The 27953-nt window shown below is 47.5% G+C and overlaps 1 protein-coding gene across 2 annotated transcripts in view; it reads right to left on the reverse strand.

Annotated features, from left to right (window-relative positions):
- The window catches only part of PHKA2 (phosphorylase kinase regulatory subunit alpha 2), an 852423-nt gene extending 826116 nt beyond the window's left edge, over positions 1 to 26307 (reverse strand). Inside the window, exons 1-2 of one of the 2 annotated variants that reach the window (XM_086934344.1) lie at positions 26213 to 26307; positions 25351 to 25560 (exon numbers count right to left, since the gene is read on the reverse strand). In XM_086934344.1, the coding sequence (XP_086790470.1) occupies positions 25351 to 25428 (78 nt within the window). In that variant the 5' untranslated portion in view covers positions 25429 to 25560; positions 26213 to 26307. The remainder of the gene's footprint in view (positions 1 to 25350; positions 25561 to 26212) is intronic. The other variant, XM_086934343.1, reaches the window with a different exon arrangement.
- Between the last annotated feature and the right edge of the window lie 1646 nt (positions 26308 to 27953).

Consider the following 27953-nt stretch of genomic DNA (forward strand, 5'->3'; position numbering starts at 1 on the left):
TAACTGTTCAAATTCTGAATTGGCAGTCCGCATTTTATGGTTCAATTTTGGTATCTGTATTCTGGGCCAGAGAAACCTCGACAGGATCTTATGAGATCAGAAGGGTGGGAACAGGCTCAGAGCCTGTATATCACAGGGATCAATGATAGATGTTTCAATTAAATCCAGCGCCCGTCATACAATATTGGATACTGTACACCCACTTGTAAGGGGAAATATCCACTGTGACTGCACCGCCTGCTGACATTTTACTAACACCTTCTGACATTACTGATGGGGGCACATTTTGCAAAAAAGCAACTGGGTTGAAAATGCATCAGGTTTGACTGCATTTTCTGAAGTGGCATTAGAAGCATTCCATACATAAAAGTAACCAACTGTCCAACACACTGAAATTTTGCCAGTGCAGAAGTATACTGCCAGTGCAGGGGCAAATTATGTAAAAGATTTTCCTGAATTTTACAGCAACAATTTGAAAATTATGTAGCACGTTGTGTGAATAAATAAAAGTTATGCAGCACATGTTGTATCATTATCAGCCTACTTTGTCATTGATGAGTGGACATTACCTGAAGTCTGCACTTTCTGATAGAGAAACTGATATTCTTTCTAGTGCCTAGATGCCAGTCAGTCTGCTATAAAAGGGAAGGAGTGTGCTTGCCTCTGCAAGAGGAGAAACTGTATTGGAGAAGAAGGCCAGCATCCTCCTGGTGTGTGGAGCACCTAGAAAAAGCAGCCTCCAACTGAAAGCAGAGCCAGGCATGACCCATACCGTGAGGGCCGCCCCCAGATCTCTGTGCAGTTCTTCAGCAACAACTGCCCCCAAGACAGTAGCCAGACAGACCAGGTTTGTATCAGACAGGCTAGGCCGTTCTAGGGAGCACAAACACAACCACACTGAGTTGTTGAAGAAAGCCCTCACTCACCACCTGGTGATGACATGCTTCATCATTGGGCTCCACCAAAGAGACCTAGTGTCTCTTTGGTGTGCTGCAACGCCAGGATTACTGCGGAGCGGGATCGTGAGATAAGGGCGTGTTGAGTGTAATTGGGATTTAGTGAGTGTTGGGGGTATTTAAAATGGTCAGTAGTGTATCAAAAACTTTATTACGTGATCACTAAAGACTCAGGAATTAAAATATGTGAGGAAACAGTCCACTATAATTGAGTGGGGATTCCTAAGAGTGAGTCGACATGTTTCTTGCCATCGAAACAGTGTTAATTTACCCGGCAATTCTATGTCAGGACCGGAGGCTTCAGATTATGCTATATCTTCCTTCGCTTTATTAACATAAAGAAACCACAGCAGCTCAGGAAAAGATATAATAAGAACACAAGCATTGACGTAATGTTCAAACAAAAATCAACAACAACTCCCAAGAGTCTCTTTGCTTATAATAATAGTCCATAGTCCTTTGTCTCTGTCCATCGTCCCTATATAACCGGACTTCCCATCATCTTCCTCCTCTTTCTTCGCTGCTCCCGCAGCCAGATAAGTGCTTTTCTATTTCGACTTCTTTTGATTGTGATTGATTGTCTTGTGTGCGGTCTTTGGGGACTCCTTGCATGGTTTATTCCCTTTCAGAGTCCCCGGTTGCGGGAACGTTCTATCGTTCCTACGCGACTTTATTCCCACTTGTGTGCGGTGTGTACATAGACCGCAAGGGGGCGGCCTGTCGTCTCGCCGACCCTCCGGTGCGCCTCCGCAGTGCGAGGAGCCGCGCCGTGGGGTCTGCTTGCGCAGGGGCCGACCCTCGCGTACCCCTCTGACACCTGGTGATCCGGGTCTGTACTTTACCAATTTTGACGCCCTCTGGGGTCTGTATAGCGGTTCTGACCGCGTGAATCGCCCTCGGGCGAGATCTGTGCACCTCTTTCCCGTGTGTGGCCTAGCGCGCTTGAGGGGTACGTAGACCCGGTCCCGGCGAGGAGGGTCTGCGCGCTTGGGGGTTGGTGCAGCCCACCTGCCACGCCAGCTGGCCCAAAACGTGATCGCAGCCGCTGGGCCTGCCCACATTCGAGAACTTTCTCGGTTGCCGCCCTCTAGGGTGCCCCGCATTTGCCCTTGGTTCCGAGATGGAAGGGGAGTACGATGAGGAGGCCTGCCCCTATCTGCAGGATGATGAGTTTTATCAGGCGGTGGACAACTCCATCTATCGTTGCGTGACGGAGGTGGTAGGGCCCATGGAGGACCGCCTTTCTGCCCGCATCGTGGAGGAGTGTGCGAAGCTGGCAGCGGCACAGGTGCCTCCGTCCCCCGAACTCCCGGGGACGTCCGGCGGTTGCCACCCGCTCCGAAGAGGCCCCGTGGTGAGGGACCTTCGTCGGAGGCCCAAGGCGTGGACAAGGGCGCTTTCGAGCGGCTTCGTGACGCCTTCCTGGCCAAGGCGACGGCGGTGCCTCCGGCGCCCTTGGTGGACCCTGGCACTTCGGGCGACGTGTCTACGGCGCCCGCCTCCCCGATCTACGATTCTCCGGACACGGATGACGACGGGGAGTCGATCCGCTCCTGGCTCCCGACACCTTCATCGAAGGAGATGCCCCGGGACGAGTCGGGCATGCTGGACCCGGACGAGATCGTCCACCCCCGTTCCGCGGCCTGGGCCCCGGGGGAGACGGTGGCGAAGTTTGTCGTGGGCAGGCTGCGCAAGCCCCTGGAGAAGGAGGCGAGGGGTTGCCTGCGCGGGGAATGCCCTCGGCCTACTCTGGAAGGGAAAGTGGCCATGACACCAGAATTGGACCCCAAGATGGCCACCTTCCTGGCGAAATTCATGAAGGACCCCAGGAAGGGGATCGACCGGTCCTGGCGGGCCTGCCAGGACAAGCTGTTGGATGCGGTCGGGCCCGCCACGAAGATCCTTGATATGGCGGAGGAGGCTCGAGCGAATGGCACCGCCATTTCACCGGAGGTGCTCTCCAACTGGGCCCAGAGGGTGATCGTATTTTTGGGCAACGCCAACTGTGCCCTATCCACGGAGAGGCGGCGTTCGCTCCTTATCAAGCTGGATCCGAAGCTAGGGGACCTGGCCTCGTCGGAGGCAGGTGCCGTGGCCCAGGGTGGCCTCTTCGGTGAGCCTTTCATCCGCGAGCTGGGAAAGTTCGTGAATACGTTCACGTCGCTGGACAAGGCCCAGTCCAGCATCAAGAGGGTGTTCCACCAGCGTTTTTCTGGAGGGGCCGGTCGCGGCAGGGGCCGCGCGATCGGCCGTGGTCAGCAGACCAACAACCGTGGACAAGGCTCCGGAAGAGGTCAGTACCAGACCTCGGCCAACTACACCAACTTCTACCCCACGAGGGGACAGCGCTATGGTGGCAGAGGGTTCAAGAAGAACTCCGGACAAGGAAATGCCCCCGGTAAGTGTACTTTGCTTGGATCAAGTTCCGATTGGGGGGCGGCTGGCAAGCTTTTACGGGGAGTGGGAATTGCTCACTGCCGATGCTTGGGTTTTGCAAACTGTGAGAGGTTTCCATATAGAGTTTTACGACCAGCCAACTCAAGCGTGGCCCCCGCGCCCGATGGTTTTTTCAGACTCCGACGCGCGATTGATAGACGAGGAGGTCTCAGACTTGCTGCGCAAGGGAGCCATCCGTCTATCAACGCGCCATCCACATGGGTTCCTCAGCAACGTCTTCTTGGTCGACAAGACAGATGGGGGCAAGAGGCCTGTGATCAATCTCAAGGAGTTCAATGGGTGGTTGGTCTACCGTCACTTCAAGATGGAGGGGATCCACCTCCTTCGGGACGTGCTCCTCCCTCGGGATTGGATGGTGCGACTGGATCTCAAGGATGCCTACTTGGTCGTTCCCATCCACCCCCCTCATCGTCGTTTCCTACAATTCCTGTGGGACGGCAAGGTGTTCGAATTCACCGCCCTGCCGTTCGGTCTTTCTTCGGCCCCGTGGTGCTTCACGAAGGTCCTCCACCCGGTAGTGGAGTTTCTCAGAAGTCAGGGGGTCCGTATGCTAGTATACTTAGACGACATCCTCCTCATGGGGCAGTGCCCAGAGGTGCTGGCAGGACAGCTGGGTCAAGCTGTCGACCTGCTTCAGAGACTGGGGTTCGTCATCAACAGCTCCAAGTCGGTTTTGGTTCCCTCCCAGCAGATCACCTTTTTAGGTTTCGTGGTGGACTCGGTACAGGCGGTCTTGAGCCTACCGGGTCGGAAGGTCGCAAAGATACGACACCTGCTTCGGCAGACGATCGCGAGGGACCGTACGTCACTGCGCCATGTCGCCAAGGTGGTGGGTCTTCTATCGTCCTCCATCCAGGCGATTTTCCCAGGCCCGCTGCACTACAGGGCTCTTCAGCGCCTGAAGGCGCAGCATTTGCGCCGTGGGATGTGTTACGATCAGTGGGTCCCCCTCACGGACGAAGTGAAGGAGGAGATGTCATGGTGGCTGTCTCACATGGAGGCATGGAATGGGCGAGCGATCTTCGGCTCGGCTCCGGACTTGATCATAGAGTCCGACGCCAGCAGGTCGGGCTGGGGCGCCCGGTGCGGGGATTTTTCCACCGGCGGCGCCTGGTCGTCAGAAGAACAACAATTGCATATCAATTGTTTGGAGCTCCTAGCGGGCTCCTTCGCTGTTCGCTGTTGGACCAAAGATTCGGTCAAGGCCTGTGTCCTGCTACGGATGGACAATATTTCGGCGGTCTGGTATGTGAACCACCTAGGGGGTCCTCGGTCCCGCGCCTTGGCGGACTTAGCGAAGGACTTCTGGGATTATTGCCTGTCTCGTCACATTGCGGTGACGGCGGAGTATCTGCCAGGCCAGTGCAATCAGGTAGCGGATTGGCACTCTCGACATCTCAGGGATGCCAGCCAGTGGAAACTGGATCCGGGAGTCTTCCGGTGGCTACACTCCCTTTGGGGCCCCTTCTCGGTGGACCTCTTCGCGTCCCGTCTCGACCACCAGCTGCCGCGGTTCTACAGCTGGAGGCCGGACCCTCTGGCGGAGGCCACGGACGCGTTCTTGCAGGATTGGAGTCGGGAACAGCCGTTTGCGTTTCCCCCGTTCTCCATGATCATGCGAACGGCGGCTCAAATACGCCGCCAGGGTGCGGACCTGGTGTTGGTTACACCGCTGTGGAGGTCGCAAGTATGGTTTCCGGTTCTTCTGGAACTTTCTTGGGATTTTCCAATCCTACTCCCCCTGTTTCCTCTGCTCCTGACGAGCCCAGGTCAGGAACCTCACCCTCTCGTCATGCAGAACACTCTCCGCCTCGTGGCGTGGAGGCTCTCAGGAGACGCTGGGCGCTCCCGGGCCTTTCGGGGTCAGCTGCGCACTTGCTCTCCAAAGCATGGGCCGATAGTACGACGAAGCGTTACAGATCCGCTTGGCTTAAGTGGATGCGTTGGTGTTTACGAAGGGATTTGGATCCCATGGTCGCCGGCCTTGTTCCCGTGCTGAATTTCCTGGCTCATTTGGCCGACAAGGGTTTAGCGTATAGGACGATCAATGCTATCCGGTCGGCGATATCTGCGGGCCATGATAACATCGATGGCCGTCCGGTAGGGGAACACCCTTTTGTGTGCCGGCTTCTGCGAGCGGTTCGCCTCGCACTGCCGCCAGAGCCCAGGTACTCCGTCCTTTGGGACGTCAATTTGGTTCTGAATCTGTTCCTGTCGTGGCCAGCGAATTCTTATCTGTCTCTTAAGGAGCTCTCGGCGAAATTAGCCATGTTGTTATGTCTGGTCTCTTGTAGGCGCGTCTCGGACGTGCGCGCGCTGGATGTTTCTGCACGCATTTTTTCCCCGGATGGGGTTACCTTTACGGTGGGCCGACGCACTAAGACGTCGTCGCGTTCCATTTCTTATCCAGCCTTTACTGACACTCCTAAGTTGTGTGTCGTGCAATGCCTCAAAGCATATGAGGACCTGACCTTGGATCTGCGCCCTCCGGGCGAGCGTCAGTTGTTGATTGCCCTGCGGAAGCCACACAAAGCTGTCTCCTCCCCCACTATTGCTCGGTGGGTGCGTTGGGTCATGCAGGAAGCGGGCATCAATACTTCTCTCTTCGGAGCACACTCCGCCAGGGGGGCCATGGCCTCTAAGGCATTCTCGGTGGGTGCTCGTCTGGAGGACCTTATGCGAGCAGCGGACTGGTCCTCGGATTCCACCTTCAAGAGGTTTTATTTTAAGCCGGTGGTGGATTTGGCTCAGTTGGTGGTAAGTAAGCTTTAAACTAGCATAATCTGAAGCCTCCGGTCCTGACATAGAATCGAAATTTGCCTAGCTTACGTAACGGTAAGTTTCAATTCTATTAAGGACACGGAGGCGAGGATTATCCCACCCGGACTACGGTGGTGTCTCTACCCACCCGTATGGCAGTAAGTAAAGCGTTTTCCTTTACGTTGTCAGTACTGTGTTGTTCTCTGAATGCTCCTCGCCTTGTTGTCGCATTTCCTGGGCCACCTCGCTGATGCTGTTCCTTTTTTGGCAGGCAACGACGGTGCTAAACAGGACCAATGAGGCTTAAGCGTGATCTGCGCGAAGAAAGAGGAGGAAGATGATGGGAAGTCCGGTTATATAGGGACGATGGACAGAGACAAAGGACTATGGACTATTATTATAAGCAAAGAGACTCTTGGGAGTTGTTGTTGATTTTTGTTGAACATTACGTCAATGCTTTATGTTTAAAGCATCTTGTGTTCTTATTATATCTTTTCCTGAGCTGCTGTGGTTTCTTTATGTTAATAAAGCGAAGGAAGATATAGCATAATCCTCGCCTCCGTGTCCTTAATAGAATTGAAACTTACCGTTACGTAAGCTAGGCAAATTTCGATTCATCAGGACTGTGTGTGGTAAAACCCTGGCGGTATGGGCACGCTAAGGCCCACCCTTACCTAGGGGCGTGAGAGTGAAAATAAGAAATTAAGTGAAAAAAGTGCAAACAATTTAGAAATGAATAAAATATTCCTAATTACTCCTGGTTTAGGAGGCTTCTACTTATCGTTTCTGCACTTAGTTGGTGTTGGGAATAAACACCATGGGTCTCAGGAGGGGGGTGGAAGCGTATTCGGCACACCGCCCTCGACGCTTAGCACCCTCAGTATGCCTAGGTCTCTTTGTGCCTCCAGTATTCAATCAATCAATCAATCAGTCATTTTTTAAGCGCACTACATACCCGCGAGGGTCTCAAGGCGCTGGGGGGAGGGGGGCGCTACTGATCGAACAGCCAGGTCTTTAGTATCCTCCTGAAAGTCAGCAGGTCTTGGGTCTGTCGTAGGCTCAGTGGGAGGGTGTTCCATGTCTTGGCGGCAAGGTGGGAGAAGGATCACTCGCCGGTGGTTGTTCTTCGGATGCGCGGGACGGTGGCGAGTGGGAGGTCGGCGGAGCAGAGCAGGCGGTTGGAGGTGTAGAAGGAGAGCCGTCTGTTGAGGTAGGCTGGGCTGGTCTTGTGGAGTGCCATGTTTGTGTGGATGAGGAGCTTGAAGGATATCCTCTTGTTGACGGGGAGCCAGTGTAGGTTTCTCAGGTGGGGGTTGATGTGGCCGTGTCGTGGTACATCGAGGATCAGTCGTGCCAAGGCGTTTTGGATGCGTTGTAGTCAATTGATGAGCTTGGTCGGGGCTCACGCGTAGAGGGCGTTTCCGTAGTCGAGTCTGCTGCTGACGAGGGCCTGGGTGACTGTCTTTCTTGTATCTGTCAGGATTTATCTGTAGATCTTGCGGAGCATGCGGAGGGTGTTGAAGCAGGAGGAGGAGACGGCGTTGACTTGCTTGGTCATTGAGAGCGTTGAGTCGAGGATGATTCCCAGGTTGCGTGTGTAGTCTGTGGGGGTCGGGACTGCCCCCAGTGCCGTTGGCCACCAGGAGTCGTCCCAGGCTGACGGGTTGGAGCCGACGATGAGGACCTCCGTCTTGTCCGAGTTCAGCTTCAGATGGCTGATCTTCATCCAGTCGGCAACGGCCTTCATTCCTTCATGGTGGTTGGCTTTGGCGGTGAAGGGGACCTTGGTGAGGGAGAGGATCAGTTGAGTGTCGTCGGCGTAGGAGATTATGTTGAGGTCGTGCTGTCGGGTGACGTGTGCGGGCGGGGCCATTTAAATGTTGAACAGTGTCGGGCTAAGGGAGGATCCTTGAGGTATGCCGCAGATGATCTTGGAGACTTCAGAACGGAACTGGGGGAGGCGGACGCTCTGTGTTCTACTGGAGAGGAAGGAGGAGGTCCATTCCAGAGCCTTGTCTCGGATCCTTGTGGCGTGGAGGCGTGCGCGTAGTGTGCGGCGGCAGACGGTGTCGAAGGTGGCGGAGAGGTCTAGGAGGATGAGTGCCGCAGTCTCCCCATTGTCTAGCAGGGTCCTGATGTCGTCGGTGGCAGCGATGAGGGCGGTCTCGGTGCTGTGGTTGCTGCTGAACCCTGACTGGGAAGGGTCCAGGATTCTGTTCTCTTCGAGGTATCGGGTTAGCTGTCTGTTAACGATTTTCTCAATGACCTTGGCCGGGAAGGGGAGCAGAGAGATGGGTCGGAGGTTCTTGAGGTCTCTTGGGTCTGCCTTGGGTTTTTTGAGTAGTCTTGATGGTATTTTTAAGAGAAAACAATGGTTTCTGGTGGCCTATAAAGGTCCTTGTGTTATGAAATATAGTTTATGTTATTTGAATCAATCTTGGGAGAGAGGCTTTTTTGTAGGGTAGCATATAAAAGGATACTTTATTTTATTTGCAAACATATGTTTCAGGTGCTCACATTGGTGACAAAGTGCATAGGGTGACTGAGTGACAAAATACAATAAAAACTATATAAAAATGTCACACAAACAAGGATGTATTCCACAAAAATATATACAATGGGGCAGGGGAATTTCCTTGGTAGGGTCGATGGCGTTTCGATCTATATGATTTTAGATCATCATCAGGACATGGTGAGCTTGTCTGAAACAGTATTGGAAATTGGAATAGTTTTAGTACTAGGTCCTACATAAATAGATTCTTAGCAAAGTGATTTTGTGCTCTCAGTGGCATATAAACTTTAACATATAAATTTTGAGACATGCACGTTGTTCAAAGTTAGATAAAATTGTTTAACCGTGAAGTCTCGCGCCTTTGTGCCTATACAATGAATTTAGATGCATGCGTGGACGCGCGCTTGCTCTAAGATAAATGGGGCTTACTTAGAGAGGTGGTAGAACAAATTTCGATCCAGTTAGACAAATTGCTACTTTTGGTTGCTCAGTCGGTGGATCTGAGAACGTGAGAACAAGAGGAGGGGTTGTTAGGGGGAATATTTACATTAGGGTATAAATAGGTTGCTCTGTACCCGCAGGCTAGGCACTTCCTTCTATCAAGTGTCTTCAGAAAAATATATCAATTATTTTCTTAAGTCTAAAGTTTTGATTGGCGGACAGAATCTGTGCGTGGAGAGCAAAAATATTATTATTTTTCTAAAAGATTAGGACATTTGGAAGCAAGAAATAATTAATACAACTGAGTTACCCATAATATTATGGTGTTGTATCATGTATCATGCAAGGCAGACGTGGCAGATTTTTGTTTCCTTTTGTCTAGAACTAAATCAGGGAGAAAGATTAGAGGCTAGGCGATTTTGCATAGTTGGATTATAGAATTAAATGAAAGGCAGGTATATTTACCAGTTAGTTATGCATCGTCCCGGCGGGAGCTGGGGACAAAAAAGTATAAAGTTTTAAAATCCTCGACTATCAAAGGATAGCGCGAGCACTAAGGAAATAATACAGGTAGTTACATGTCCATGGTCCCTAGCCAAAGGGGGGAGTTTTACACTTACTCGATCACCGCGTCCGCGGTTCCGATGTGTCTGCGTCACTGTTCTGGCGTTTAGTTTGGACTGGGTGGCGCACGGATTGAGTTATTAGTTCTTGATTAAAGCCGGCGCATGCGTGCTAGATTCTAGGCAATCGCGCTTGCGCATAAGAGGGGCCAAGTCGTGAGAGACTGTGCATGCTTATACAACGTTAATGGTGCTACAGGAGATTACAATATATTACATTATACTGGTTGTACATTTGAACTGAGTAAATATAACGTAATCACATTTTGAAGCAGCAAACTGTACAAGTCTGTGGTAAAGTAACATTTGTACACAATTTCCATAAACGTTCAAACAGGGAATTACATCCATGATGCGGGTAGCTTAGGGTCTTGGTATTTAGAGTCTAGATTCTTGGTATCAAGTCAGCCACAACTGTTCCACTCATCGAGAGTATTCAGCCCTCTCTCAATGCTTTTGCAGGTAAAAATCCATTTACATTCAAGACTGTTCAAGATGGTTTGTTGGTTGCCGCCTCTTGCATTGGGCCGCAGGTGGTCAATGACCTGCCATTTTAGATCATTTTCAGAGTGTCCATGTTCCAGATAGTGGTCCACTAGTGGTGCAGTTGTAACCTTGCAGCTAATTCTGCTTCGATGCTGAGAAATCCAGGTCTTTATTTGTTTAGTTGTTTGCCCAATATACAATTTTTTGCAAGGGCATTCGATGCAGTATATAACGTTTTTTGAATTGCAATTGGTAAAAAATTTAAGCATATGTTTACAGTTGTCATATTCAAACATTTTTGTGTTGACCGCGAATTTGCATGCAGTGCAGTGATTACAGTTGTAATGCCCTACAATTGGTGGCAAATTCAGACATGTGTCAATGGTAGTCTTCTTGGTGGTCGTAGTAGCCGCCCTAACCAAGTGATCTTTCAGGTTACGTCCCCTTTTAAAGGAGAACAGGGGGGTTCCTGTATCAACCTCTAAGGGGTCAAGTATAGCCCAGTGTTTTCTGATTATTTTACATAGTTTGTTACTGACTGTACTGAATGTGGTGACACATGTAATTCTTTTAGGAGATTTTTTCTTTTGAGGTTGCAGTAGATATTCTCTATGGGCATACCACGCTCTTTTCATTGCCCTTTTGACCAATTTTCTTGGGTACCCTCTGCTTATCAGTTTTGCACATAGTGTTTCAGCTTCTAAAAAGAAGTCTTGCTTAAACTTACAATTACGCCTGATTCTGAGGAACTGGCCGTAAGGAAGGCCGTCCCTAAGGGCCCTTGGGTGTGCGCTGTGGTATTCGAGGAGCGTGTAGCGCTCGGTTGGTTTTCTGAAGAGGGTGGTATACAGTTGTTCATCTTGACATTTGATTGTGACATCCAGATAGTCAATCTGGTGTCTGTTATAGTTGAATGTAAACCTGAGATCAGGTTGGCTATTATTAAGCCATTCACAGTAGTTTTTTAGTGTATCTTCGTCTCCCTCCCAGATCATAAGGACATCATTGATGTACCTGCGCCACATGAGGTTATTTGCGCGGTATGGGTTTGTTGAGTTGAGGATGATGTTGGATTCCAGATCATCTACAAAAAGTATGGGTCTGCCTTGGGTTTTTGAGTAGGGCGTTGATCTCGGCCTGTTTCCAGCTATCTGGGAAGGTTGCGGTCTCAAGGGAAAGATTGATGATGTTGCATAGGTGGGGTGCGATGGAGCTGCTTCCTTTGTTGAAGACGTGGTGCGGGAATGGGTCTGATGGTGAGCAGGAGTGGATTGTGCTCATGGTCTTGATGGTGTCATCGACGCTCACGCTGGTCCAGGCTAGCAGGGGGATGTGGTTGATGGTGTGCGGAGGGTCTGTTGTGTTGCTGTCTGTTGGGGCTGTCTGGGTGTTGAAGCTGTTGTGGATGTCTGCTATCTTGCAGTGGAAGAAGGTGGCAAGGGAGTCGCACAGGGCTTGGTTTGGCGGGATGTCGTTGGTGTTGGAGCTGGGGTTGGAGAGTTCCTTCACGATGTTGAAGAGCTCCTTGCTGTCGTGTGCATTGTTGTCGAGGCGGTCTTTGAAGGAGGTCTTCTTGGCAGCCCTGATGAGGTGGTGGTGGTTGCGGACGGCGTCCTTGTGTGCTGCGTGGCTGTCCGGAGTTTGTTCACTGTGCCATTTCTTCTCTAGTTTCCGGCTGGCTTGCTGGGAATCTAGAAGTTCTGGGGTGAACCAGCTGGCCCTCTTGCTGGTGTCTCTATGGGGGGGGCTTTCTTCAACGGGGCGAGGGTGTTGGCGCAGTCCTCGATCCAGCATCTGAGGTTGTGGGCAGCGACGTTGGTGTTGGAGGGTTCGGTGGGTGGGCTGAGAGCAAGGTTCTCAGCCCATTGGGGATTTTTAGCGCCTAGAAGTTACTTGGGTAGAGACTGCAATGGTTTTCTGCAGTTACAAATCAGATTAGGGTTAGAACACAGGTATTTTCTGTGGCAGGCAGAGGCATGGTCGTTGGCACACTTTGTGCTCATTTTAGCTCTAACAACAACTAGGAGATCAGCCCATATTGCACTGTGGTGTTTGCACAAGCATTTAGCATCTGGGGCCGTATTATGATGAGCTGTCCAGGCAAGACCTACAAACGTGAACTATTTATTTTGCAAACATTACTATTATTTAAAGCACTACAGAGCTGCAAACCTGTGGCCTTAAAGCCTACAAACACTAGTGCTTAATTTGTAAATGAAAGGGTGCCGGTGCCCGAAGCTCCTGCTCAAAAGTCAGCGGCTGGTACAATTAAACGTCCGCCTTTTTATTTCACTACCAGGCATCCCCTGCAACTTTATCCTACTCTTGCACATTCCTGCTTTCTCCCTTTGAGACCATTTTTCTTTCCATTTTTGTCGTCCTCCGTCTTTTTCATTTGTGTTTTTTCCCGTCTTTTGCTGTCGGGGAATATCTGATGCGGAAAAATCAGTGTCGGTTTCCATAAATAAGTGGCAGAGGTCCCCACCGGCAACCGCCGGCTCAAATTAAGCCCTGATAATTACAACATTCTATGATAGGCCTTTAAAATATTTTGTTCGGCAAAGACACAATTTACAATTGTAGTACGAAAGTATATTGGATCTGAAGAGTCGGTGCACGAGCCGAGCCATGCAAAGATTTGCCATGTAAATCATGCAAAACCATATACAAAATCATAAAGTCTCTTCAAAAGTTATAAAAGTATACTTCTTTAAGAAGTATTTCCCCTTGACAGACCAGATTATATCTGTACACTGAGAGCTATTTATCAAAAATACGTTTTAAATAAGAATTTAGAAACGTTCATGCTCCCCGCTCTGATGAGAATGCCACTAGCGAACTAAGAGGCAAGGGAGTGGTCATGTGCACCTTGTATGTGACCTAAATTCTTATTATAGATGGAACAATATTAGTCTATTTAATCAACACAAGAGAGACTTTTTTACAGTGCACATCCTGAACTAGAGCATTTGGAGCACTCTCACGTGACAATGAAGAACAAGCATTTACAATGCAATGGTCTCGGCAGCATTAAAGGTAGAGCTATTGGCATTGCTCATGATATTTTTTTTTAAATCATAAATAAATGGCATTGTCATTTATATTGCCAATAGCTTCATCGTTTGCATATGCGAGACCTATTGCATTAGCACCCACACACAGAGTAAGTAGTAGAGTGAGAAGTTGATAGTGAGCAGGAGAGAGTTATTAGTAAAGAGTATTAAAGATCGCATCAGAGCTGTGTGAATAATAACAGCTGTGAGCCCGTGCCTTAGGTGCATCATCAGAGCTGTGTGAATAATAACTGTGTCAGCCCGTGCCTGAGGTGCATCATCAGAGCTGTGTGAATAATAACTGCGTCAGCCCCGTGCCTGAGGTGCATCATCAGAGCTGTGTGAATAATAACAGCTGTGAGCCCCTGCCTGAGGTGCATCATCAGAGCTGTGTGAATAATAACTGCGTCAGCCCGTGCCTGAAGTGCATCATCAGAGCTGCGTGAATAATAACTGCATCAACCCCGTGCCTGAGGTGCCTCATCAGAGCTGTGTGAATAATAACAGCTGTGAGCCCCTGCCTGAGGTGCATCATCAGAGCGGTGTGAATAACTGCGTCAGCCCCGTGCCTGAGGTGCATCATCAGAGCTGTGTGAATATTAACAGCTGTGAGCCCGTGCCTGAGGCGCGCACGCAATTCAAGGCACGCACACAAGCCCGGATGAGAAACACTTCGTACCACTTTTATTAAAACCATACGAAGTTTTCCCAAATACTTCACCAAGCACGTCCATATTCTCAAGTCACTCGCAGGGGTGATTAATGTTGCAGCCCGCTGTGAAAAAAAAAAGAGCTGGGGGAAGATAACGACTCTGCCGGGATCCCTCTGTCCTCCCCGTGAACCCCTGCTCCTGTGAGCTCCGTGCCTGCCCGACATTCAGACGTGCGCCTTGGGATTGGGTCGCGTGTGTGAGCGGTCTACGTTACAAGCTCACGCGCGTGACCCAATCCCAAGGCGCGCATCTGAATCCGCCTCTGCCATAGACAATGCTGCGCGCGTGGCCAGCTCTTGTCTCCACTCCTTGTCGGCTGAGCCGACGACTATAGTTCTCTGGCGAGAACACGCTTTGCGCGCTTCTAGCCGAGACCAAAAAAAAGGATGCTCAGTGAAATAAAATGCCTGTCTGTGATCACACAATTGGGGGAAGCTAGGATCAATCGAACATCTTCTGGGTTTACACTATGAAATTTAGCCGCTAAATGGGTGTCTCTTTATCTCGTACATTTTAGGACAAAGGTCACTGCTTTCTCTTTGACTCTTGGCGCATGAGGTGTAAGGTAGAAACCACATGGAAATTAAGTTAGTTTGGGTTCGAGGAACCAGGAGGACCCTGTGCTGAGCCAGACCTAGGCATCTTACTCGAGCCTGGTTCGAACTTTCAGTGGCTCGCCTACTCCAAGTAAGCGTCAGCAGAGTGACAGGAGCTCTGTCAAACCAATCTGTCTAGCAAAGACCGGTCAAACAGTAAACAGAAAAAAACCTGTGACAACTGTATATCCCCGGTACTCTGCGACCTGGGTATATCTGCCATAGATACCTGCCGTTTTATATACGAGGCATTGGCTAATGTGAAGCACTGTGTTGAATACATTAAAATAGTATGGATTCTCACAAAGGTCCCACCCAGTCTTTGTAAAATAGCTGCATAGAAAAGTTGTATGCATCCTTTAAATATGTCAACACGTTTTATTGTCCTGAAAATTTAACAATATGGGCTCCATGCTGTACTTTAAAACTGACCTTGGTATGCAGTAGACCATGCAAAATACTCTGTAAAGAGATTTTCTAAGTTGTAACTCGCTTTTTACACTTGAATTGAATTTATATGGTATCTTCTATTTAATGGTTGTATGTACAATATTATGGGCGCATGGAATAAAACATATTGTGTGGCAGCATTTCAAATCTGTTTGTTAAACTGCACCCTCGGGAAAAAAGTGAAAACTCAATACCAATATTGACATAGAGGTCAAAGCCTGGCCCCGGGTGAGGGACATGAGAGGTCAAGGCCTGGCCCCGGGTGAGGGATCTGCTACGTGCAGAAGAAAGAGCCTGCTCGCATTCTTCGAAGAGCAAAGGCAAGGACAAGGGGTTGTTTTCATGACTCATGCCTTCTATATATACTGAGTGGGAAGCACTTGGTAAAAGGCAGTAGGGGAAGGGGCACGCGTGCCACACTGGGTGCCAATAAATGCACCCTGGCCATCTGCTCGTGCCTCCTTCATCGACTAGATCTGTAATCCACCTCCCAGACTGTTTGCAAATGGCCATAAGCCAGAGAAGTTTTTTAAGTGGGCTCTGGCCCAGGGCTGGAGCAGAGTTTTGCCCTGATGACCTTGAATAATAAAACAGATTTTTTTAAATACTGTTTTCCTTTAATTGACTTTTATTATGGGTGGTGTGTGAGCGCCTATTACAGACAATTTACAGAGAAATGTTGTGTTTATATTTTGTGCAACATCCATAAAAAAATGTTGTGGATCAAAACAGGACCTCACATATGAGAAATGGGAGGGTGTCACAAAAATCATTTGCACTAATATTAGTAAGCTGCTGCTGTGTTACAATATTGAAAACACATCACTATCCCGGAATATTAGATCTGAACACATTTAGAATTTGGAGGAGTGTGCTTGAGTACTCTCAGTTATCTGGACAAAGAGGGTATAAAGAGCTGAAACTCGATCATAAAATCAAAGCTCTTCCTAACAGGGGCCCCTAAAATGCGTTGGGCGGAGGCCCCTCAAAATCCTTAAGGTGTCCATGCCACAAGCACTTCAGGACCTGAAGCATGCTTTGCATGTCAGGTGGATGCGGAGCAGTTGATGAAAAATAGTAATGTATAATTATCAATCCTCGGTTTTTTCCCTTTGAGAAGCAGTCAGGCTGCCAATGTTGGTATTTTGGAACGTAGTATTAGATACCGGTAAAATGGCTCAGTGGTTTATATCACCTGCCCTACAAATCGAGTTTCTCTGAAATTCACAGAACAAATTCCCATTTTTAATGCTCCGCCACCTACTTTCTGTTTTATTTACTCGAGATTTTTCTCATTCTTAGCTGAGCTCTCAATTCTCATAAAAATCCCCGATTTTTACAGTGCTTGCCAACAACAGGAACGTGTGGTGAGTGCTACATAAAAAAAAAAAAAATCCATGCATTAAATTCGCAGAAAATGTTTATGAGGAGAGAATTACAGTGGGAAGATAAGTCGTTTCACAGTTTCAGTAACTAAAAACTTGTTGTGCAACGCTCCTCCCTAGAAAACAGGAGTAAAAAAGAAAGCAATCATATGATGGAGGTTGCCTAATGTTAAGGGCTTGCCGCCTTATGTGTGAGTGACGATGGAATTATCAAAAATCAGTGACCTCATGCTAAACACAGAGAATGTATTTGTTTCCCTTCAGCCCATTTAAAATAACAGGAAACTAAGAAGATCGTTTCGGTAAAGTGTTGATAAAGAAGAAAAACACATTGTTTCACTTTGGTCAAATTCCTGATTCACATACTAGCTTCACAGTTTCCAAGAATTTTGCACATTTCGCTGCAACTTTCACCATGTCCCTAAAAATGTATGACCACACTTTCATGCAACTTGGCCCATCTCCTACATATTTTCTTATATTTTCTTACAAGCTCGTATGCTGTAAGCAGCTTTACACATACATGGTCCTGTGTGCGAAGTAGGTCTCAGCAAAATTTAAATTACTCAGTTATAACTTGTGTCATTTTGGGAATATTGCATTACGCAAGTTACAAGAAATTCACAAAATAAACCAATAGGCCACATTACATAATTATGCCACAGTTTGTGGCAAAATTATAGCACAGGAGCATGGGAACAACACAAACAACCAAAACATGAATGGCAGTTGTTTGTGGCACTTATGTTTTTAGTGGGTTTTTTTTTTTACGCAAAATATGTCCTAGGTTCAAAAATTGATGCAAAGGCACATTTCGTGCTAAAATGTAGACCTAAAAGATAGGAGTTGGATTTTGGGTCATTACGCACAATTTTGAGTAATGTTCCCAAAATTTAGCAAATGATGCAGAAGCAAATTGCGCAAATTGTGCACACCCCTAAAGTGAAGATAGCTCCTTTTCCCATGTTCCCGTATTCATTTTCATGCGCTCACTTCTGCAAGAAGCCTTATTCACAAGACACTGATTAACATCATCTTGACAAGTGTTTGGTGAAGGATTCTGAATCTTGTGATACGCTTAGGTGGTCAGTGGTTGTGGACATGCAGTTTTCACAATATATTATTTTGCAGCACATAACTGTGAGAAGTTAGCCTGGCATATGATGTCCACTAGTTCTAGTAGGCACCTTGTACCAGTCTAATCGACCCTTATTGATGGTGGTTGTAAAGGCAACCTTATAGAAAGCTATCTTAGTGGTAGCATGAACCAGCAGTCTTCAGGCTAAGACTTCAGTAGGCGAGTTATGCAAGTTGTTTTACCATATATAATCCCTTGAATACCAAATGAAAGAACACCACAGAAAGTATATATCAAATATATATGTATTTAATCTAAACACAACCACTTTGCACTCTTTATGAGGTCAGAGGAAAAAATACAATACAAGTCACACAGTTAATGCACAATAAGTTGCACAGTATAAGTTATGCCCTAGGGGCCTTACTAACCATATACTAAGAAAGTGGTATAAGTACCACGTGAGAGTTAGAAAGCAGGCCTAGGGCCTGTAGTATCGCTGGAGCTACACTAAGCAACCAAAGGTTAAGAAGTAGGAGACCCAAGGGAGCTGCATGCAGTGTCTAAACACAGGCGCGGGTTCCCATTGACTTTCTATGGAGTTCGTAAAAGTTACAAGTTAAGGACACTTCCGGATGGACTAGGACGGAACCCTTTTAGACACTAGGAGGGCCAATACCCTCGAGACTACCAGAGTACTCGTCTTATCTCACCCACGGAAGCCGGGTGCATAGGTGTCTTTTGATGTCGGGTTTCGTTGTCGTTTTCTATATAGAGCTGCAAAGAAGTGCTGCAGGCTACCAGAGGAAAAGTGTCCGGGTGGATCCTAGGGTGGATCGGTGAGGTGAAGAACCTGAAAGCAGAGGGGACAGAGTCTGGGTCAATAGCCAGTGACCAGGAATGAACCAGGCGATGTCGGGTGCTTTAAGGTGAAGGTGAGTTTGTCTCTTCAGCCACGACGTCCAGGAGGCATCCACGAAGACCAGGAGCTGGATTCGAGCTGTCCCACGACGGATCTAGATGACTGCAGCATCGGTATTCGAATTGGACCAAACAAGCCTTGGCAACCGCAACCCACACAGGATGTCGAGATTGGCTCTGTTGCAGACCAGCAAGGTCTGTGGCGCTTCTCCTTTTTAGGGAAGCTGGAGCAAGCCTGGAGCAACCAGGATCGCAAGTCAGATTCAAGATGGCGACTTCAGGGGGCTCACTAGCCAACCGGCAAGGAGCCAGGAAGACACATCGAGCACAAATGAAAAGGCGGGGCCCACGGGACACTCGCTGAGTGTGGGGGCCTGAGCTTCGGTTCAAATGATGCTTGGGCTGGGCCTTCTCGTACCCCAATGCACAACATACTGAGGCTTCAGGAAAGGAGTGGAGGTAGCAAAATGCAGGATGTCCAAGATGTCCGGTCCCACGTCTCTCGTGTCCGCCACAGGTCTCAGCTTTGCTGTGGATGTGGGTCGGGTCAGAGAAGTCTGGAAGTCCAGTTCTTGAGTCGCAGAGTCTTCGAATTCCAGCGGGAGCATTGAAACTGCAGACCGGCAATGTTGCTGTTGGTGCCTATTTGAACAGGGTGGTCACTCCTTGACCACAAGGGAGATGTCTTCCGTCTTCTAGTCAGAATAGAATGTCGAAGGTCCAAGAGTTCTGTATCAAAGTTTCGTTTGAGGATAATCCAAAGTCCTGGGGACACAGCTCCTATACTTATACTAAGGATAGGGGATGGATCACCTGACTAGGTCCCTCCTACGGGTGGACCTGAGAAGGGGGTGGTTACACTCCTTTCCCGTTGTCCAGTTTTGCACCAGAGCTGGGGCTGGAATGCCCCAGCAACTGGTTTAAACCGGGCTATGCATGGAGCACCTTGTGTGACCCAGGCAGTGTCTAGTTGCATTCACTGAATGCAGCCCTCCCTGCCCCAATACACAAAACCTCTGTCTGGGGAGGTGCTGGCGCCTCTCTGGCCAGGAAACCTATTGTCCAGGCCGCCCTTGCTGGAGTTTCCCCCAGCAACAGGAGGTCAGACTTGTGTCTGTGGCAGCAGCATCCATTTTGTGATGCTGAGGCTCTGTTTAACTTTAACCGGGTAAAGCAGTAACATACATGTCTTTTCCATCTAGAGGGGTGGAATGCTACCCCCGCTGCCAGAATTGGCGGGGGGTAGTATTCCAAAGTGCTTGACACCTTACACAACATGTTTTGATAAAGCCAAACCAAAGTTAGCATTAACCGCGAGGATTATAATGCACTTAAGAGTATATGGTATTGCTATATCATAGAACAGCTATAAGGAGATGGTTCCGAAAGCTGCAGAGGGGCTCAGCTCATGCTAGGGCACCATCTCACATAAAACTAAGCACTCTGCCTCCAGGATTGTCGAGGCATACCATAGGAGTGGCTTATAGGTGTATATGTGTCTATATGTAAAGGTAGATATAGGTATACTATATCTAAGTAAGGGGTGATTACACCACCTTACCCAGGCTGTGTGAACAGACCTGTGGTGTCAGTTTGGAAGGCAAGCCAGGGGTGGCACAATACATGCTGCAGCCCCTGGTAGGCCTACGGTACACCTATGCCCTGGGTACCTATGGTACACTATACAGGGGCTCACAAGAGTGACTCAGTAACCAATCTGGTATGCACCTAAAGTGCATGGTATCAATTTAGAGAGAGAACAGCTGGGATGTGGGTCTGATTAGCAGGCCGACAGCCACATTAAAGTCGAAAAACCAGAGAATCACAGCAATAAGTGGGGGTGACCATAGGAAGCAGACCCTTCTCTCCTACAATCACTATCACCCAATACATCAGAAAGAAGGAAAGCTATATTCGTTTTGCCAAGATTCAGACTCATGATCTGCAGAACACAACAAATGTCCGTACTGAGCGTTAACCACTGAGCCGTTTTGCTAACAACTGACGTGTTTGATAAAAAGCATTAAAGCCCATGTGAGATGTGTTTGGTGAACAATGATAACAGCCTTGTGATATATGTCTGGTAAAGATTGTTAGTTCACTTGTAGCGAGTTTGGCGAAAAGTGGTAATGAACTTTCTATGAAAATTCGAGTCCTTTGGTGAAGGGGTGGGGCACTACATGAAATTATGATTTTTGTTAAGTGAAAATAGGTTATGTGCATGCTGAGGGTATGATATTTGTTTGAAGAAGTGTGTTTGTGTACTTGGTATTTTTGTTACATGGAGATTTGTCTGAGAACTTGCTATGAGTGAGAAATCTGCTCTGTGAAGAAGATAGTATATTTCTTAGACACAATTGTGATAACGTTGTTACTCTGCTTCTGATCAAGTGATGCAAGTAGTAGGGCGGTTTTCTTAAAATTTCTGTAACCTGGCACAAGTTGTATTAGTAGGGCTGAACTGCATCTACACACCAGGGCCCCTATTATTTAAAGGGTGCACTTCCCTGGTCTGCCTGCAGTGCCCCTTAACTTGGTGCACCTGGCGTAGACCTGGTCAGTATGTCTTGTTACAAATAATGTGCTGCCTTCAAGGCAATGGCATTAGTTAAAGGCAGACTGGCTGTTCAAAGTAATCTATCCTGGATAGCCTTTAACTCTGCAGATGGCAACACGACCAGCTTCACAAAGGAGAAGAGAGAACTCCCTGCAAGTGGGTGCAGTGAGTGACTGCCCCGCCTGCAGGGGGATGTCTGGGGGGCATACGAGACCCCCTTTCATAGGCATACTTGGGGGTTAAACTGACTCTGCGCCACATCTTTGTGGTGAACATTAAGTGTGCTTCCTGAGAACCACTTTAGCTCTGAACTTACATTTATAATTCAATGCAAACTCAGAGGCAAAGTGTTTCCCTGATTTGCATGGGGCGATGCCCCCACACATATGAGAGAACGCCCCCTTTAGGATTGTCCTAGTGCTTCACGTTCCCCAGCAAGAACTGTATTATAAAAGTTGGAAACATATGCGGCTCATTCTGTACTATCAACGTACCCGAGGACACAGACAGCAGACACACATGCCTGTTATGCCCCAGGGCACTTCATGTAATGCAGTCCCTGGTGGAGGACGAACTGCTGCCAAACTGCTTCTATCTGCTGGAGAAAAAGCACTGCTGTTACACTTTTTCTCTACACTTGGAACTGATCGTTCAGCTGCATTTAAGATTGTTTTAGATAACTGTTGCAGGGTGGGCTGACGCTATCCCAATGCCTCTGTATTTCTGATGCAGGTCATAATATTGCTGTCATTCTCTTTCTGTGCACTTGATACGGGTGGTATTTGTATCGCCATATTGTTGCAGTGTCCTTAGCATGCTGATGGAATGACATGCAGCAAAGTGTTTCTAAAGTAAATTATGATAATAAAAAAATATTCAACTTGTCTCTATTTGAACTATACTGTTATGTTTTAAACATGAGAAATTTAAGGCTATCATCAGCTAGACCAACAAAGATGTTCCAGGATTTTCAGAAAAGTATGGACATAATCCTTTGAATATATTTATATGAGCCACCACCACTGAGTGTAATAAAACATCTAAAAACGTAGAAAAATTATTTTAACACACGAATTCCCCACAGGCCAACCTTCCTAGCATGCATAAAAGTGCAGAACAGATCTGCTCAGCCTACTAACACCGTTCATTCTCTAAATTCTATAAATTCTAGGACCAGCGCTTAATTGTAAAATAGTAAGTGCAGGGGGGCAATGCTTTACTTGGGAGCCCGCTGCTTTACTGTCAAACACCAGGGTTGCCAAATGAAAAGGCTGCTAGTCTTGATTCTTTCTACCTTGTGCCTCTTTCTTCCACATTCATTACCTTCTTTTAATCCCATGCTTGTAGGTTCTTTTTCATCTCTGCTTTCTACCTATGTCACTGATTTCTGTCTTTCTCTTATTCGTGCTTTCTCCATACTTTGCTTTTCCATTTCTTGATCTGGGTCAAAGTCTGATAATGAAAAATAAGTCCCAGTCGCCAAAAATTTGCACCGGTGCCCACCACCTGCAACCTAAGCTATTACTAGGACCATCTTCAGAGACAACATGCATAGTATTCAACAACCAAATTCACCCATGCGCCAACAGGAAACCCAAGAGTGACAGAGTCAACATCATACTGTAAAAGGGCCCTGAAGAAACATAAACTGCAAGTCGACATGGTAGTACCCCTACACAGTGAGGGTACCCAAACCACTGGTCAATGTGGGCCACACTAAAAGCCATGCCCCGCTAAACAAATCTCTGTTAAATAGCAAACCATAAAATAACATAACATGACCTAACATAACAAAACAAATACATTGATATTTAATAACCAATGGTAGCAAGAAGTCTCACTTAAAAATGTAAAGAGATATTAAAGGAAAAGGAGACTGAGACTCTAAACAGGCGAGTATGCTGTGTATGCATCTTTTAACATTATGAAACATGCATTGATCATTTGACACATTTTTATTAAACAACAAGGTTTACACAACAGCACAGTGACAGGAAAGTGCAGAAAATAGGCGACATGTTGTAGACCTGCACAATCGCCCTAGTTCTCGGCTAAATTAACAAACTCATTAAATTCTCTGCAGAGATAGATAGAAGGCTTCTACAGTGATTGGTATCTTATTCTGAATTGGAAGTATCAATTAAGAATAAGATGTTCTAAACGTATGCCATGCTAAGGAATATGCTCTGTGAATATGCTCTGCCCCTCCACTTGTGCGTGCCAGGCAATTCCTGGAAAGCAGCTTCCTGTGTGTAGCTGTAGAAAACAAAGGAGGCCTGTGCATGAAGCAAAAACGCGAATGGGGCCTACTTCAAGGGAGCTGGCTGAGCCCTCAGTGCCCGGGGACGCTCTGACGGCAAACAAGCAGGCTTTTCTTGGCAGTTGAGTGATGAGGCAGAGAAGAGTGAACTGAAGTAACACTAAATGTCTTTACTCCCAACACGGAGTGCATAACATCAACACTCTGAAACACGTCGCTTTATAAACATGGGCAAGAAATGTGTTGGAACTGTGAGGTCCTGCGACAAAGGCAGCGTTACTCTTCCTATAAGACGGGAAGCTTAGTGTTCATGAATGAAATGCATACATATGTACCTAGAGTTGTGAAGTACCCGTCAATAAAACAAGGTATATAACGCATGCATGCATAGGTAAAGCATACTTTCACCGATGGCTATCTTTACGCGGAAAAGCGAGTGTTATTGTTATCCAACTCAACTGTATTTATTTTATCGACCTTAGAAGGATGAAAGGCTAAGTAAGCAATCTAGAATTGGAACATGTGATCATGGAGTCCAGCAGAGAGCTATGACATAAATGCTTTAGACCATAGACCATCGCTGTTTTGGAGATGTGTTGGAGGGAGGGAGGGCAGATAGGTTTGCATGTCCTACATCTAAATAATATTGCAACGCCTAGAGGCAAGGCTACTGGAATTATGCGGAAGGGAAGAACCAAAGTATGTGGCAGGGTTGGCTAGATTATGCATCAAGAAAAGTCAAATTGACATGTTAACGGTGTTTAGCCAAATATGTAACCTTACTAATCCCCGATTAACACCCAAATACAGCAATAAGCAATAGAAAGATCGCCAGCCAACCTTTGCGAAGGGCATTCAACTGCGCTGGAACACTTCTATAGATTTTTAGTAACGTCTGATCCGTTTAAGCTATGAACACACTTTTTAATTACAAACTATAGATTATGCGCAGACAATTGACTATGTGGGAAATGCGGAAAATCATTAGTTATGCGGAAAAAGCGCGGCAGCGGAATCGCATAATTCAAGTGGCCTTGCCTATAGGTACGACACAAACTAGTACTGCAGAGACCGTGTCTGTATGTTGCAAGTGACCTCTAACCTTCAGAGCTCACGGTGTCACTTGAACTTTGCCAGAGACGTCCAGCGCAATAAGGGGCAGATTTATGATAACTGGCGCATCCCCAGGGATGCACCAGTTATTTTGCGCCGCTGCTCCGCCACCCATGGTGCGCCGCATTTACAATGCAGCGCACCATGGGTCAAAAACGGCACAGATGCGTGACACATTTGTGCGGTAAAGGTGGCGCATTGCTGGAGTTGCGTCGGAAGCGCGACGCAGCTCCTGCAAGGCTCGGGGGTGCCCAATCTTTACAATGCTGCGTCAAGACCTACGCCTGCTGCAAGCAGGCGCAGGGTTTTGACGCAGCATTGGCCTGAAAGTGACTGAGTGAAATCTTATAGATTTCACTCAGCCACTTTTGCGAGGCGCACCTGCCCCAGAACGCCCACCCTGCGCCGGAACGCCCACAAGTGGCGCAGGGCTTTACAACGTGACGCATCTGCCTAGATGCGTCACGTTGTAAATGGGTCGTAGGGATGCGCCACGTTTACGCCGCAGTTGCGTGGCACAAACATGGCGCATTCCCAACATAAATCTGCCCCTAAGCCTCTGACAATGATGCATGGGCTAAACGTAGGGCAGTGGCAGAAATCAAGCAATGTTCTTTAAAACTGGAAGACCTGGCTACAGAGGCGGAATAGAAATAATATAGTTAAAAGGCTGCAGAGCCGCCATGATCCTAATATTCAAGTGAACTACATTTTGAGAAACCTGTATAAAATGCAAAATGTAGCCCTCTGCTATCAAACGCAGCTTTCATGTGAACTCCACTGGACGCCTTCTCTCAACACATACATGATGATAATAATAATAATAACAAATAACAATTCATGCCTTTTTGCAAACGCGTCACATAACACACACAGCAATAACACCTCCAACAACGTTATGAGTGCTATCAGCAGAAGCAGCCTATCCAGATGAACGTGATAATCAACAGTAAATCACAGTGAAGGCAATATTGCAAAAAGCCCCTCACCTGCTGACACAGAATGGTCTGCTGCACCAGCCGGGCATAGCCATCTAGTCGTACTCCTGAATTGCTCCTACTCCTCATGGCCGCGGCGCCGGACTCCCTCTTTCCTCCCCGAACTCTTCCTTCTATTAGCACAAACCAGTGTCTCCTTGAAGCCCGAGCAGTCCGCGTTCATTCACACGGGGTCCATGGCCTGTCCCTAGCAGCTGATGCCTGGGTCCAAAATAAACAACACAGCTGTCAGTGGAGAGCGACACAGGCAGCAGAACAAAATACTCCACATGTTGGTGCGCAGACAGGAACCTCACATGTGTGTGTGCTGTAACATAATAAATACGTCTTTGTGCACGTAACAGACTGTGGGTACACTATATTTAACACTGTCAATACAATATGTATCATCACGTGTAAAAACACTGCAACATAATTTACAGGTACACACTGTTCTATCTTGTGTGCACACAATAAAGTCATGTGAATACACTGTTGTGTCATGTATACATGCTTTGTAACGCGTGTAGACTTGGCGTGTCCTTAAATACAGTATGTAATATGATTGTACCTGCTGTAATATTTTGTGTGCACTGTGTGCATTGTAACATCAGATGTATTTATTTATTTATTTGTGCGTTTTTATATAGCGCGGTCTTTACCCGAAGGTGTCAGAGCGCTTCACAATAGGAACAGAACTGGTACATGAGAACATTACAAGTGAACAAAATACAAAAGCAAACGTTACATTAAATGTAACGTCTGTGCATGCAGAACGCCATGCGCGTGCGTGCATGCATGGTTGAATTACACATAGTAAAAAAAAAGTACGCGACTTCACATAATAGCATTTATCTGTCTTTGCTCTACTGACCTTTCACGGACTGGCTGCGACTACTGTTGACGGACTGCGACTGCGGCTGACGAGGAGGAGGCGGCGCTGACGAGAAGAGGCGAGGACGCGCTGACATCACACGCCGAGATTGTTTTCATCAGAAGTAGGGGCGTGGTGCGGAAGTGTCCTCTGCAGAGCTGAACCGGCGGAGTTGTGCCTGGTGCCGAACCCGCGAGTTTTTGGAGCGCGGTGTGTGCTGCATGCGCTGGGAAGCGAGGCCCTAGAGCCGCGGACTTCTCCATTAGGCAAGGAAGCGACCGGAGTTCTAACCGTTTGCGCCTCCCCGACGTCAGGGAGAAGCTTAGAAATACTGCTGCTGCCCTACGTTTGTGCCTGCGCGTCTGTCAATGCCTCCAAGAAAGCACCTATTGTAATTGCATTTATATAGCGCTTACTACCCCTGACAAGGCGTCGAAGCGCTTTTTCGGCGGGTAGCACGCTACTCCGGGACCCATAGAGGATTAGTGTTGAATTAGTTTAGTGAAACATGCAAGTACATTTTAAGTGGTAGATAGGTTAGCCAGTTATTTGGATTTGGAATGATAGCAGAAGGATAGAGGAGGGAAAAAAAGGTTTGTATTAATATAGCGCTTGTTACCCCTGATCAGGCGCGCAACACCCATTGAACTCACTGGGCTTCAGCCCCCCACCCGTCGTGTGTGGCAGCCCGGATGAGACAGATCCCGGGCAAACACAGAGCCGCACCCGAACGTTTAACAGGTCTTTAAAAGACCATTCGAATGTTAATTAGGCCTTGAAGTTGTTTCACCCCCCTCTAAGAGCCCCTGCAGCCCCACTCTGCCTACTGATTGAAGGTTCAGCCCCCCCCTGAATTTTTTTCTCAGCCCCCCCGAAATTTGGCTCTAGTTGCGCCTCTGCCCCTGATGGATGTTGAAGCGCTTTTCTGGCCAGTAGTACGCCACTCCGGAACTCATAAAGGATTAGTGTTGAAAATTAGTATAGTAAAATAATTTGCGTAGTGGTTATGTTATTCAGTTATTTGGGTAGAGCAGGGTAGGTGGGGGGATAGTGAAGGGAAAGAGGTTTGTATGTATAAAGTGCTTGCTATTGCTGATGGGGTTTTGAAGCGCAAGTAGCACGCTACTCTGGAATCCATCAGGATTAGTGTTGAATTAGTATGGTGCAAAAATGAAAGTAATTTTAGTGGTGGATATGGAGTAGTTTCTTACCTGTAACTCCAGTTCTGTAGTAGGGGTATCTCTGCTATAGTCCCAATCCTGTGAATAGTCCCGCCCACGCGCGGACCCCGGAGCAACCAAAACAGTCTCCCAAGTTGTCCTCCTCTGCACCCCCGCACAGACACCCAAGGGAAAATCAAAGACAAACAATCCCTGTGTTTGTGCCTCACTGATATCTGAATGGAATGCGTGGAGACTAGAGGCACAGGAATACTGTGTTAAGTAATGTGTTTAAATGTATGTTTGTAATATATGCAGGTGTGAAAGGAAAATGTTTGTCTTCTTGAATTCTAGTTTTAAATTAATATTTAAATATGGACACCAAGCTATTTTGTTTGAATACTTACATATATGTTATATATAATTGTTATATAATAAATATGTACAATACACACCGAGCACAGGGGTTTGAGGCTATACGATATTGCACCTATCCACTAGTATCACATTAATATCTGCAATTTTTAGGTGCTAAGGACAGGAGATCCAGACCCCTAGGTCTCCCTGAGACTAAAAAATCT

The sequence above is a fragment of the Lissotriton vulgaris genome, chromosome 8 (genome assembly GCF_964263255.1).
Source record: "Lissotriton vulgaris chromosome 8, aLisVul1.2, whole genome shotgun sequence".
Lineage (NCBI taxonomy): Eukaryota > Metazoa > Chordata > Amphibia > Caudata > Salamandridae > Lissotriton > Lissotriton vulgaris.